The sequence below is a fragment of the Papaver somniferum genome, unplaced genomic scaffold, assembly GCF_003573695.1.
Source record: "Papaver somniferum cultivar HN1 unplaced genomic scaffold, ASM357369v1 unplaced-scaffold_137, whole genome shotgun sequence".
Lineage (NCBI taxonomy): Eukaryota > Viridiplantae > Streptophyta > Magnoliopsida > Ranunculales > Papaveraceae > Papaver > Papaver somniferum.
This window is the reverse complement of record NW_020622934.1, coordinates 13,969,098-13,982,348: the sequence shown is the minus strand read 5'-3', so window position 1 is coordinate 13,982,348 and position 13,251 is coordinate 13,969,098. Positions and strand designations below refer to the sequence as shown.

At 36.9% G+C, this 13,251-nt stretch overlaps 1 protein-coding gene across 1 annotated transcript; it reads right to left on the bottom strand.

The window, feature by feature from the left end:
* Positions 1 to 1,066: 1,066 nt before the first annotated feature.
* On the bottom strand, positions 1,067 to 2,319 carry LOC113334600 (vicilin-like seed storage protein At2g18540). The gene is made up of 4 exons (XM_026580817.1): positions 2,100 to 2,319; positions 1,571 to 2,054; positions 1,337 to 1,372; positions 1,067 to 1,250 (listed from the first exon to the last, which is right to left on the bottom strand). The coding sequence occupies exons 1-4, from the start codon at positions 2,317 to 2,319 to the stop codon at positions 1,067 to 1,069; spliced, it is 924 nt and encodes a 307-aa protein (XP_026436602.1).
* Positions 2,320 to 13,251: the final 10,932 nt, after the last annotated feature.

The following is a 13,251-nucleotide window of genomic DNA, read 5'->3' as shown; positions in this document are numbered from 1 at the left end:
TGATTTTTCACATTCAATATGAAGTTATTTCATTGGAGGTTATAATATAAGATGGGTACAGGATGGAACTATTACTCAACAACTGCAATTATGGAAATTCAGGAGAGAAATAAACATATGAAGAAAGATATGGCCAATTCTCATATTTGAGATATGTTGGGCTATATGGGATGAACGGAACAGAAAAAATAATGGTAAAAAAGAAATCTAAGAATAGAGCAGAGGTCATAGTAGAAGTCAAAAATTTGATAAATGTTCGGGGAGGGAAAGAAACAATCTTCATAACTACTTTTTTCGGGGGGTTAGGTACTCACTTGAAAGTAGTTATAGATAGTCAGTAAAAGATACATTGTAAACTAAAATGGGGGCCTAGTGTTTTGCTGGGCTTTATTACATTTTTTTCTTTTTAATATAGTACAACCTTTTAAGTAAAAAATCAAAACAAAAACAAAAAAAGAAAGAAAAGATCCCCTATTCATTATACATTTTCGCTTGTCACGACTTCAATAAAATTTACCAATTAAGGACACTATGCTGGAATCAACACCCGACGTATTGTCGTGGCAAGCAAGATGGTAATTTTTTATACTGATGGTACGGTGTTTTTCCAATATTTATAGCTTGTTACCGTGTATATGTTTCTCTGATAACCTTGCAATTTGAGCATGTGTAGGTTGTCAGTTCCTAGCAATAGTAGGGGAGGTAAATTAATAGTGCTATTGACCATATATTTTTTTTTGCATTTGTTGGTTTGCATATAAGTTTCGCAATATTATGCTTCCAAACAGTAGCTATATGGATTACGTACATAGCAGTATCCAATTGTTATCTTCACGGAATTCGATTCGTTTTGCATGCTTAATAAATGCATATGGATTTTTTTTCACCCGCGGCAATCTATCCCCTTCTTTGCCAAAACAAAAAACTAAGAGTGGAAGAAGGAAAAAAACCTTGAGCAAAAAAGAAAGCTAGGAATCAAGATATGAGGGCTCTGCTCCGTCACGGTGACGTCACAAAACTCAAATTTCTGATGCATTTTCAAGTTCCTCCTAACAATCATAGAAATTCATATTCTATAATCATCCATATGTTTAATATCCTCATCAATTTCAGCATCAAATCGTTCAAATTCATCACCATTTCTAGTATCAATTACTCTCAGGCTAGAAATAACTTTAACAGTACCATTCAAAGAAAAGATTACACCAAACATAGCAGCACTTCGTTCATCCACTTTACAAACCAAAAAACTGATACCCATTACCAACATCATTACCAGAAATCTTATCTTACAGACACCACAGAATTTTCAAACCAAACACAACAAAATACTTACCTTACAACTACTACCACTTCCAACATTTCTCCAAAACTGGTAACAAAGAAAACACCATCTAAAGTCGACCGAAAGGAGAAGAAGAGCAAGCTTACCATCATCCACAAAAAGATTCAGAATACTAGGAGCAAGCATCGATAAAGCCATTTTGAAAAAAAACTTGTTGATCATATTCAAACTTTTCTCAAAGTCTGAAAATTTGGTTGTTTTCGACACTCCAGAAGAAAACCTTACCAGTCCTCTTCATCGTAGCTCCAGTCTTCGTCCTCCGCATAACGTTCACTGCAACTGCTGCTTGATGAAGCTGGAGAAGTATCACTATTTCCAGAAGACGAGTCCTCCTCATCACTTTCATCTTCTTCTTCTCCATCGTCATTGGAGGCATCATGGAGATTCTCATCGGAGTCACTGGAATCTTCTACTTGAGCAGTTCGGGGATGTATCAAAACAAGCTTCTTCTCTTCAACCTTGGGTTCTCCCTCCTGCATGGTTCTGGCAAATATCTTTGGATTGGCCCTCTCAAACTCAAACCGCCTTCGCAACTTCCAATCAAGATACTTCTCCATCCTTAGTCTGTCCTCAACAACATCAGATCCTTCTTCACTGGTGTTTACCTCTTCCACATGATACTCATACCCTGCTGCAGAATCTTCTTCGGAGTCACTCTCAGTTGAACTACCATACTTTGGATCCTTCTGATGCTTTTCAGACCTCTCCTCTGTTTTCCGATCTTATCTCTCATAATGCTTCGGTAACCAAGCACCAAACATTGATTCAGTCTCTTCATCTTCTCTTCTCTTCCTTTCCTCCTCTTCTCTCTGACGATCATCAATCTCACTTGCACGTCTATTTATCTCCCCCTGAACCTCATCCTTTAATTTCATTAGTTCATCCATCTCCAGTGAAAACGCCTGGTTCTTTGCCTGATTGTATTGATCGGAGTTGGAAGGAATTGCCGGATTTGAGGCACTAGAACTTTCCATTCTCTATTAAAATCTATCTTAACCTTTACTCTTCTGGTAAATTTGTTAATGGCGATGTTAGTCTCTCCCAAAACACCCTTTTTAAAGGCACAATTTTGTTTATTAACTACCATTTATGGCGCTTAGTTAACCGTCATGTCGCTTTGTTCTCTACGCCCATTCAAAGCCATGCGTACCCCCTTCACCCTAATAACCATCATTACCCTATCAAGACCAATTTTCAACACCTAATTGATGAGTGCTAAAAAGTGCATATTTCTATATATTTTTCTTGGCATTTAACTCATCTTTTGTGCATTAATTCTACATTTTATCCCATATTCTGTATTTTCATTGTTTTCAAGAATAAATATTTTTATTAATTAATTTTGTATTTTTAGGTACTAAATAAAGCTTGGATGAATTGTTGAGCGAAAAGAGCAAAGAAACGGTCAAGACTCCCGCAGGAAGGCAACAAAGAATGATGTTTGCAAGAGCCGGATAAACTAGAAGTGGGCTTGAAGAGGAAGAATTATTCTTAAAGAAGATATGGGCTTGGCATACCCAAGGCCCAAAACCCTTACCCAAATCCATTTCCATGAGAACCGTCAGATAGGATCCATCACATCATCCTACGGTCGCCTCATCATCGTGCATCAAACTCTGAAGTTCCTGTCAAACATCATAGTACCTAACTCCAATCTAAGCCGTCAGTTTTGATGTATCATACATCCAACGGTCGCTCCAAGCCTGCTTCCATCTTGCCGTTAGATCCATTTCAGAAGTGACAATCCAACGCTTATCCTCGTTGTTCATCAACATTTGCTACACCCGCCTAACACTACAACACCAAACCCACCTTCACCTAATCGAACCAAACACACCCTTCTCCCAAAACCATCGACTCCACCTTCTTCCCCTCTCCGTCTGCAGAACCCATGTCCGCCATCATCACCACCACCTTTACCAACCACTTTCTCTAAAAAATCCGAGAACCCATCATCACAATCATCCCTATCTCCACTTTTATCAACCTAATCCGTTGTTCTCTAGCGCTGTGAACGATTAGGTCGAAGACAGTGGAGTAGGAATTGAGTATGGATGATTTGACACTACATCTCACAAATTGGAGGCATGGGTAGCATCAGGAGAGTCAGAAGAAGAATGGGTCGACGTACAGAAGCCATTATCAAAGATTAGGTAAACTGAATTTCAATTTTCAGAAACCCTAATTTACTGTTTTGGGGGTTTTGCTTGTAAAGTGTAATTGAGTATAAATAGATGCTTTGGTATGTTGTAATGGATATGTCTGGATTAGCCAGAGCACCATTTGGAGGCCTGGATTAGCCAGTGCTCTCCACTGTTAGGTTTTGTCATTTTCTGTTTTAATTCTAATTCTAAATTTCAATTTCAATTACTCTTTATGTTTATCATGTTATAATTTCATGTGCTAGGGTTTAGATGAAACTCTTGATTGTATGTTAAGATAGTTAGTAATCATGTCATTGTTCTTGTAGTGCTAAAAATGAGTTAGGACTGCTAGTAGCCATTTGAACAAGCAAGCTTGTGATCAGCTGTGCTGTAGAAAGACAGCTGATACTAGGGGTAAGTGAGTGATAATGGTTAAGAATTCAGCCCATTATAAGGATTGTGCTCAAATGCCTTAGGATTGATAGATTAATTGGTTGTTACAAGTAATCCTGTGATCAGCTGTGCTGTAGAAAGATATCTGATGCTAGGGGTATGCTAGTAAAATTAGTTGATAAATCACCCATTATAGTATTTCCTGAGATGAAACAAGATATGATTCGATTAGATGCTGCCTTAGCTTAGGACCAAGAAGTGGATTCAATGCCTTAGTAACTTCACACAGTTCTGCATCTTTTTCATTCACTGCACTAGTTCACTGCCTTAGGCTCACTGCCTTTGTTTAACTTCCACTGTCACTATCACTTCCATTGTCACAATCATTGATTCATTAGTTCACTGCCACTTAGTTTACTTCTTAGGATAATCTTAGCTTAGGAAAGTAGGAAAGCTTCAACTCACTCACCTTGTCCCTGTGGAATGACCCTGTTCTTGCACATACATTGCTACAACTGACCCTGTTCACTTGCAGGTATCACTGTAGGCTGTCTTTGCTCTTATTTTATACATATACCAAAGCCTACCACTAATCTCCATTATTACCGTTATTCCTCTCGGAACTGCTATTAAGGGAGGCTTTGGAAGGTCACCAAACTTTGAAGTTTCTCTTTGGGGTCTAATTAAAATTTTATGTTTTATGTAGACTAGAAGAAGGCAACATCAGTTGGGAGGCACCATTGCGGTTTGGCGTTTGTCTGACAGATGCATTACTAGCCCTTCCACCAAACCAGAAAATATTATGAACGTTCTCATACCACCTCAAATCCATCCACCCCAAAAAAAATTCTCCCTCCTTTTTCCTACCATTATTACTTTTGGCAGTATACTTCACCACATATATGTCAGCCCGAGAAATGACGAATCTGATAAGACTAAAAGAAGGCAGCATCAGTTGGGAGGCACCATTGCGATCTGGGGCATTACTATTGAACCAAAACACTCAATGGACCCTCAACACCATTCCCTGAACTATCCACCCCAACATAAACTTTCCCTCCATTTTCCTACCATTATTACATTTGGAAGTTTACATCATCACTTAAACGTCAGCCCAAGAAATGACAAATCCCATAAATATCCAACAACCTCAATCCATGTCATGCACCCCCAATCCAACCTATTTCAGAAGATCCAACAATGTATTATTGGGTCTGTCCATATGTGGTCTTCTCTCCACAATACTCACGTGAATACTCCAACTCGAATAATACACATAAAACCTGGATATGAAAGTGACCTTCCATATGTTAACTCCCTTCCCCAAAGAAAACTTTGCAGCACAACTACAACTACCTTACACCAATTTTCTCCTGGGATTTCCACAGTCCATAGTCAAAAATTTTCTCATTCCCTTTTTAAGGTTCAAATTCAAATACAAACAAAACCCACATGTATATCCTTCCTTCAAACTGTCTGCATCCAATATCATAACAGTACCAACAAGAGATTCCTTTCTCTACACTTGTTTTTTATATTAGTTACTTGGAAACCTGATCTCAATCAATCCATATTCATATATATCCGATTCTCTTACATGATGGAAATCTCACACCCCCCTGAGAATACTTAAAACCTGAACCAAGAGATTCAAACCCTTTCTGCTCAAATGACTGAGAAACTAACCCTACCATCTTCTCTTACTAAACCAGTCTTCATTGATAAGAAAGTTGTCTTAGCTGAAGATGATACCAATTGGAAATGGTGTATGGTGGTATATGCTTGCTGTGAAACGTTGATCCCAACCTCTTCCATCAAATTTTATATCTGTAATAATTGGCCTTTAGCTCAACACCCAACCATAACTACCTTCAATGGACAACGGAACAAAGTTCTTATCCGTTACCTATCTGAAGAGGATTTTAACAGAATCAATTCTCAAAAACCTTGGTTCGTCTGTGGTTATCTGATGGTGTTAAAAGTTGTTCTTATAGAAGGCTGGCCTCCAAACCATCAACTCGTATTTAATGAAGAAATCATGTGGTTCATTTTATGCAACATTCCAAATGAATGCACTGAATTCAAAGATCTTCAGAAACTCACCCTCAACATGGGGGAACTGATTGAAGCCCAAAATCCTTTTGGTAAACATCCTCTTATGAATAATGTCAAAGTTTGCATTAGAATCCCCGTTCAAAAAGATTTGCCAACAGGTATCCATCTCTTTACAAGTGGTAGAAGTGAATCTTTCCTGATTGAATGCAGACATATCAAAGTTCCAAGATATTTCTGCACCTCTTGTCGCATTCTTGATCATAAAGATCAAAACTGCCCTGCTTGGAAACTAAAGAAGAAAAAAATCAAAGAGATTGATGCTCGTTGTAGAAACTATACCCTCCCAGCAGTCTCAAAGCTAATGATGCCTCCTGCAGTCAAGCAAGTTGATTTCTTCTCTACTATCATTACTGATACTATTATGTAGCAAACTGAAGTTATACCAGAAACATAGATTGAATCAACTGCTATTGAAGCGTGCAATAAAGGAAAAGCTGAAGCTATAAATCAAAGTATGGAAAATAGTTTTCAGAAGAGTTTATCAAATACTTTTCAAATGGGCCCTTTTGTGAAAAGATCCACCGCTCTGAAGATCTTCGATGTTGGTCCTGTTCAGAAACATGTGACCCAGTTAGAGAATGGCCTACCAATTGTTCTAAAGAAAGTTACTACTCAAAATTTTACTATTGCTGCTTCTATCTCTGGTTCTGAGTCAACTCCTAGTGGTCCGATTTGTACCACCAATTCTTCAAGAAGATTCAAAATTGTTGTTATCCTAAATACCAACTCAATCATCACTAGAGGAATAGCTAATCCTGCAGAACAAGATGCTCTAGCAAACCTCAAAAGAAAGATAAATCCCAGGGCTGATTTACGGAAACGTACCAGAGATGATTCTAGTTTGACTAGTATTGCAACTATCCATGTAGAACAAATCTCTACTGAACCTGATTATGCTCAACCGTGTCCTCCAATTACCAAATTGGGGGACCTGCCAGAAATTGATCTCTCAACTTATTCTCTCAACACCCAACCAATCCTTAACTCTTTTGGGAGCTATAATGTACCTACTGACACTTCCCTAAGAAACAATGTTGTCCGCAATAATTCCCTTCTCAATGCTACCAGTTCTAGTCTCGATTCCTCCCTAATGGCTTCTCAAAGTGGTGATGGTACCAGTGCTTCTCTTGATGGTGGATCTGACTCTATCACCCAGGTAAATTACCCTCACCCTACACCCTCTATTGATATTGCTCAAAATTCCATAAATCTTTTCCCTGTCAATAATGTCAATCTATTTTCCTGGAATCTTCGTGGCTTTGGTAAAAATCTGCTAATAAGGAGCTTAGCTTACTTTGTAAGAATGTCAACCCTGAGACTAAAATAAACAAAGACATGGCTGCTAGAAAATTAAGAAACATGGGCTTTCGTTGTACTTTTAATGTACCATGTGTTGGTAGAAGTGGTGGTCTTGCTCTTGCTTGGAAGAAGGAGGTTCACCTAAACCTTATTTCATCCAGTCTGAGGTGCATCTATGTTACTTCTACTGACATCATCCATTCCAAGACCTGTCATATTCATTTCATATATGGTGAACCTAATAGTAGTTTAAGGCAAGCCTTTTGGGAACAACAATGTCAACAGACTACCTCCCCTTTAGATGAACCAGTTTTCTTTATAAGAGACTTCAATGCTTTATTAGGAACTGAAGACAAAAATGGTGGTCTAGAAGTAGATGATCCTGATTTTGAAAATCTTAGGAATTTTCGTACTGTTTTTAATCTGCATGATCCTGGTTTTTCTGGTCCTAGGTTTACTTGGTCTAATATGCAACAAGGCCCTAACTTAATCCTGGAAAGATTAGATAGATGTCTGATTAACCAAACTGTTAAAGATCTGTTTCCTAAACTTTGTGTTAACAATCTTCCTAGGGACTCTTCTGACCATTTTCTTATGCATATAGGTTTTAACTAAGAAGATAATTGTATGCCGAGACCTTTCCATTTTATGGCCATGTGGATAGAGGATCCTACTTGTAGAGGCATTATAGCTAATTCTTGGACTGTTAATGTGGTAGGTTCCCCAGCCTACAAACTTAAAGACAAGCTTTTAAGTACTAAGAAAGGCTTAAGAGATTGGAATAAATCTTCCTTTGCTAATATTCAAACCAATATATCTACCATTAGGAAAGAGTTGACTGACCTCCAAGTCTCTGATCCTACTGACACTAGTAATACTTCTAGACTTAAAGCTAGACTTGAATATCTGCATAACTTGGGGGAATTATATTGGAAGGACAAATCTAGAGAAGTCTGGCTCTTGGAAGGTGACAGAAATTCACCATATTTCCATAGAGTAACTCTCTTTAGAAGAAAAAGAAATGCTATTAGCTGGATAAAGAACTCTATGAATATTAATTGGAAATTCTTTCATAGATTATTTCAAAGGCCTATATTCCTCCCAACCTCAGCAATTTCAGGATAAAATCCTTACTGACCTCCCTGTTAAGTTCTCTGATGAAGACAACGCATCCTTAAATACTCCTCTGACCCCAGAGGACACTAAAAATGTTGTCTTCCAAATGGGGGGGAAATGCTCCAGGCCCTGATGGTTTTACAGTCTTGTTTTATCAAAAACATTGGAATATAGTGGGTGATGATGTTGTTGATGTGACTCAAACCTGCTTCAGGACAGGTAACATTGCTAAGGTTTTTAATCATACCAACATAGCCCTCATCCCCAAAGTCCCTCTTGCTGAACTGGTAACCCAGTATAGGCCAATTGGCCTTTGTAACTTCATTCACAAAATTATTTCCAAAACCCTGACTAATATACTGAAACCTTTTGTGAACAATATTATTTCTCAAAATCAAAGTGATTTTATCCCTAAGAGGAGCATTTCTGATAATATTTTGCTAGATAATGAGGCCATTTATGCTGTCAATCATAATGACAAAGTTGAGGGCATAACTGCTATTAAACTTGAAATGTCTAAGTATTATGATAAGCTTGAATGGTATTTCTTGGAAAAAGTTTTAACTAAAATGGGTCTTTCCAATCACTGGTTAAACTGATAAACCAGTGTGTCTCTACTGTGTCTTATTCTGCCCTTCTTAATGGTAGCCCCACTGGTTTCTTCCAACCTGAAAGAGGGTTAAAGCAGGGGGACCCCCTCTCTCCCTACCTGTACATCATTTGTTCTGAAGACCTATCTTCTTCTATTGATAGTCTGTAAAAGAAAGGTGTCTTAGAAGGTATAAAAGTTTGTAAAGAGGCCCCTGAAATGACTCAACTTTTGTTTGCTGATGATTCCCTCCTGTTTTCAAAATCTACTGCAAAAAAATTTCAAGTTATTAAAGATTATCTTCAAAAGTATTGTCTTGCCTTTGGACAAGAAATCAATTTTGAAAAATCTGGCATTTTATTTAGCAGGAAAATCCCTGAACATAGGAAAGCTCTTTTGGCTAATATTCTAGATATTGATAGCAGAGACTTAGTAGAAAAATATCTTGGCACTCCCACTGTGTTCCAAGCTTCTAAAGTTCAGACCCATATGGGTATTCTCCAAGCCATTGATGCCAGAATTTCTATCTGGCTTCATAAGCTATTATCTCAAGCTGCTAGAACTATCCTTATCAAGCATATTGGTCAAGACATTATTCCTCTTTTTCAAATGGGGACTTTTCTTATCCCTAAAAGTCTTTGTAAACAAATGGATTCTCACCTCTGCAAATTCTGGTGGGGTGAAACTTTAGACCCTAAAGATAGAAAGCTTCACCTCCTTGGATGGGATGTCTTATGTTCCCCGAAAGCTGAGGGAGGTCTGGGATTTAGAAAGGTTGAATTAAACAATCTAGCAGTGCTTGCTAGAAATGCCTGGAGAATCTTAGAAAATCCAAACTGTCTTCTGGCCACTGTTCTTAAGGCTAAGTACTTTCCTAAAACTGATTTTTTAAATGCTAAATGCACTTCCAAATGCTCTTGGACTTGGAAATGTTTTCATGCCATAAAGGAACTCATAAAACCTTTTATTTCCTGGATTGTTGGGGATGGTCAATTTATTGACCCATGGTGTGATAAATGGATTCCTTCTATAGGATCTGCTACACCCAACCCTCTTGTTCCTCCTGATCCTAGTATTAAAGTTGCTTATTTTATTGATTCTCATACTAGGAGTTGGGATGTGTCCAGACTTAACACTCATTTTGATAGTGCTTCTGTTCAGAAGATTATCTCCATTCTCTTAAGCCAGCTTTGCACTCCTGATAGGAGAGCTTGGGATCTTTCAAAGAATGACAAATTTTCCTCTAAATATACCTACTTGGGGCTCAGAGGCATTAGGCCTTCCCTGGTAAAAACCTTTGGAAGCTTATTTGGAAAGTCAGAGTTCCTTACAGAATTCAGGTCTTTCTTTGGAGAGAAGCTAGAAATGCTTTGCCCTCCAAAACTGTTCTTCACACTAGAATGCATATGCATAGTGTGGATTGTTCTAGGTGTTATGATCCTCATGAGACTATTATGCATGCTTTGGTCACTTGCCTCTTTGCAGGTAGAGTCTGGTTATCTCTGATTTTAACATTAATACTCAATTTTTTCAAAACAAATCTTTTACTGATTGGCTCCTGTTTTGGTTAATTGACTCTCAGTATAAATTATTCGAGGATGATCAATGTCTCTTTGTGGCTATCCTTTGGTCTCTCTTGACCAGTAGAAACAATTACATCCTCTGAAACATTAAGGAAAACTTTACTGCTGTCCTTGCTAGAGCTAGAGCCATGCTCCTCACCAGAAAAAATGTAGGAATCCTAGTAGTTCTATTCAACCTACCTTGCATGTGAATATTTGTGATAAATGGATGCCCCCAAATTTTGGTTGGATTAAATGTGATACTGATGGTTCCTTTGATGATATTACTGGAGCAAATGATGCAGGGTTTGTGATGCGAGATTTCTCAAAAAAAGCAACCTTTTGTGCATCTTTAGTCTTCGACGTTCATTCTGCTGAAAAAGATGAAGCACGAGCAATCTGGACAGTTCTGAAGAAAGCTGTGGAACAACACTTAACTCATATCATCGTTGAAAGCGATGCAAAAGCTCTCATTGACCAATTTTCTGCTGGAAATTTTGATGGGGATTCGTGGACATATGCTATCTTTAAAGACATTCTCTTTTTTTCATCCAAGTTATCTGCTTGTATTTTTAGTTTTCAACCTAGAAGTTGTAATTCAATAGCTCATGAACTTGCCCAGTGGGTAAAACAAAACAATTTTACCATGTACTGGTCTAAACCACCTGTTTGGATTATTCCAACAGTTGAGGAGGACTATTAGCCCTTTTGAAGGCCTTTGCTTATAAAAAAAAAATCTAAGTGTGTGTTTGTTTTCTCCTGACTCGCCTGACTCACTAAATCTGACTTGCCTAGATCTGACTAAAATCACTTGACTCATCTGGATCTGATTTAAAAATATGAGTCAGTGGTATTTTATACCTGACTCAAACGGGTCCGAGTCAGGGGTTAAGTTTGACTCAGATCGCGAGTCAGATCTGACTCAAAATAAAAAACAAACGGTCTGACATCTGACTCGCACCGAGTCAGGGCCGAGTCAGGTCCAGATCCCGAGTTAGCAAAAAAGAAACACACTCTAAATCAGATGAGTAACTGTGTAGTGTGTACCCCAAGAAGCAATGGCGAGTTGGCAACCGAAGCAAAAGCGCTAATCTATTCATGGGTTTGTGCTCTTCACCTGCCTGCGATGGTTGTGAAGCAAAAACATTACTTCCTCCGTCCCAAATTAGATGAGCTAGTTGTAGTTTGCACAATTTTTAAGGCAAGCCGCAAGGAGGAAAGGGGAGTATATTTAAGTACTTTTTACAATTATACCCTTATGGATAATAACTAGTAAAACTTAGAAATGATTTGTCTTTTAAACTATACCATGGTTTTTCATAAACTTTATACCGTTGAAAAGCATTTTAAAACACCTACGCAACGAATATGAACATGGCTATCAAATTGTACATATTTTTTATAGTAACAATAATCAATTAAAATGGTAGTTGTTATGACAAATGACAAAAACAGACATATTTCTGAAAATAGTTTTATTCAATTTTAAAGAGTTTAAAAATAATTAATGTTTTTTATTTAAAAAAAATATTGAATTATTAAATTAACTAAGTGACTATTATTATGATTGTTAAAAAAATTTATTTTACTTAACCACTTTTTAATATATATATATATATATATATATATATGCAAATTTTCAAACAAAAAATCAAACCAAAATTAAGTAATTATTAAATATTTGTTTTTATTTTTAATTTTGATAAATTAAATGAAATGTATAATAAATAGTTTGAAAATAAAATACAATAATATTTAAAGAATAAATTATAAAAAATTAAAAATTGATTGAATATATATATATATATATTCAAGGGAATTTTTGTCATTTACAAAATAAAATAAGGACAAAAACGATAAATCAATCATTAAATTTTGATGGGACCAAAGCTTATGTTTTTGTAGCTTTTAAAAGCTCCTCTTCCCCAACTTTTAAAAATTGAGGAATTTGGAAAGTGCTTTGAATAAAAAATACTTTGATTTTCTTTTATCATACACCAATTTCAGAAATTGTTAACATATATAGGTTTTGAAAATGCTTTTGAAAAAATAAAAGCTTTACCAAACCCAACACTAATTTGAGACGGAGTATTAAGGAGGAATATGTACTTGTACTTACTTGGTTTGTGACTTTGTGGTCTCCACCTGTCTACCCCGAACACAACACCACATCGTGGCCATAGTGATGCTTTATTTAAAGATTTTTAAATTTTAAATCTTCTTTTGTTGTTTGCAAATTTACTTTTGTTCCCAGAGATTCTGTTAATAATACACTGTTGCACACTCTCTTGCACACCCTGCAAAAGTGAATCACTCTTCTATGTCTTGGTCTAGACCTCCAGTTTGGCTGTTGCCAACTGTTGAGGAAGATCTGTAAGCCCATCAGGGACTTGACTCGAAAGACTATAAAATGAAAAAAAGAAAAAGAAAAAAAAAACAAATTTCTACTGCTTCTGTAATTTAGTCTTACTGTCTGCCTTGAGAAAATGACTAGAGATTACACCAACTGAAACATAAATGAGGCAATGAGAGGAGAGATAGTAGATTTTAACTCTATCCATCCAACTTTTACATATTCATAAGTCTCACACAGAATATGGTTGTTCTTTGTTCTTTGTCCATCTAGGTATGCCCATTCAATTTTTTAAGGTGACTAATCTATATTTTCACTTGTTCAACGATAAATGC

What these genes read in the sequence shown, in the direction of transcription:
- LOC113334600 (XM_026580817.1), bottom strand. Translation starts at nt 2,319, where the DNA reads ATGGAAAGTTCTAGTGCCTCAAATCCGGCAATTCCTTCCAACTCCGAT. An exon ending in AGAGACTGAATCAATGTTTG is followed by an intron (nt 2,055 to 2,099) that starts GTGCTTGGTTAC and finishes ATCGGAAAACAG; the next exon opens with AGGAGAGGTCTGAAAAGCAT. An exon ending in AGCTACGATGAAGAGGACTG is followed by an intron (nt 1,373 to 1,570) that starts GTAAGGTTTTCT and finishes CTTTGTTACCAG; the next exon opens with TTTTGGAGAAATGTTGGAAG.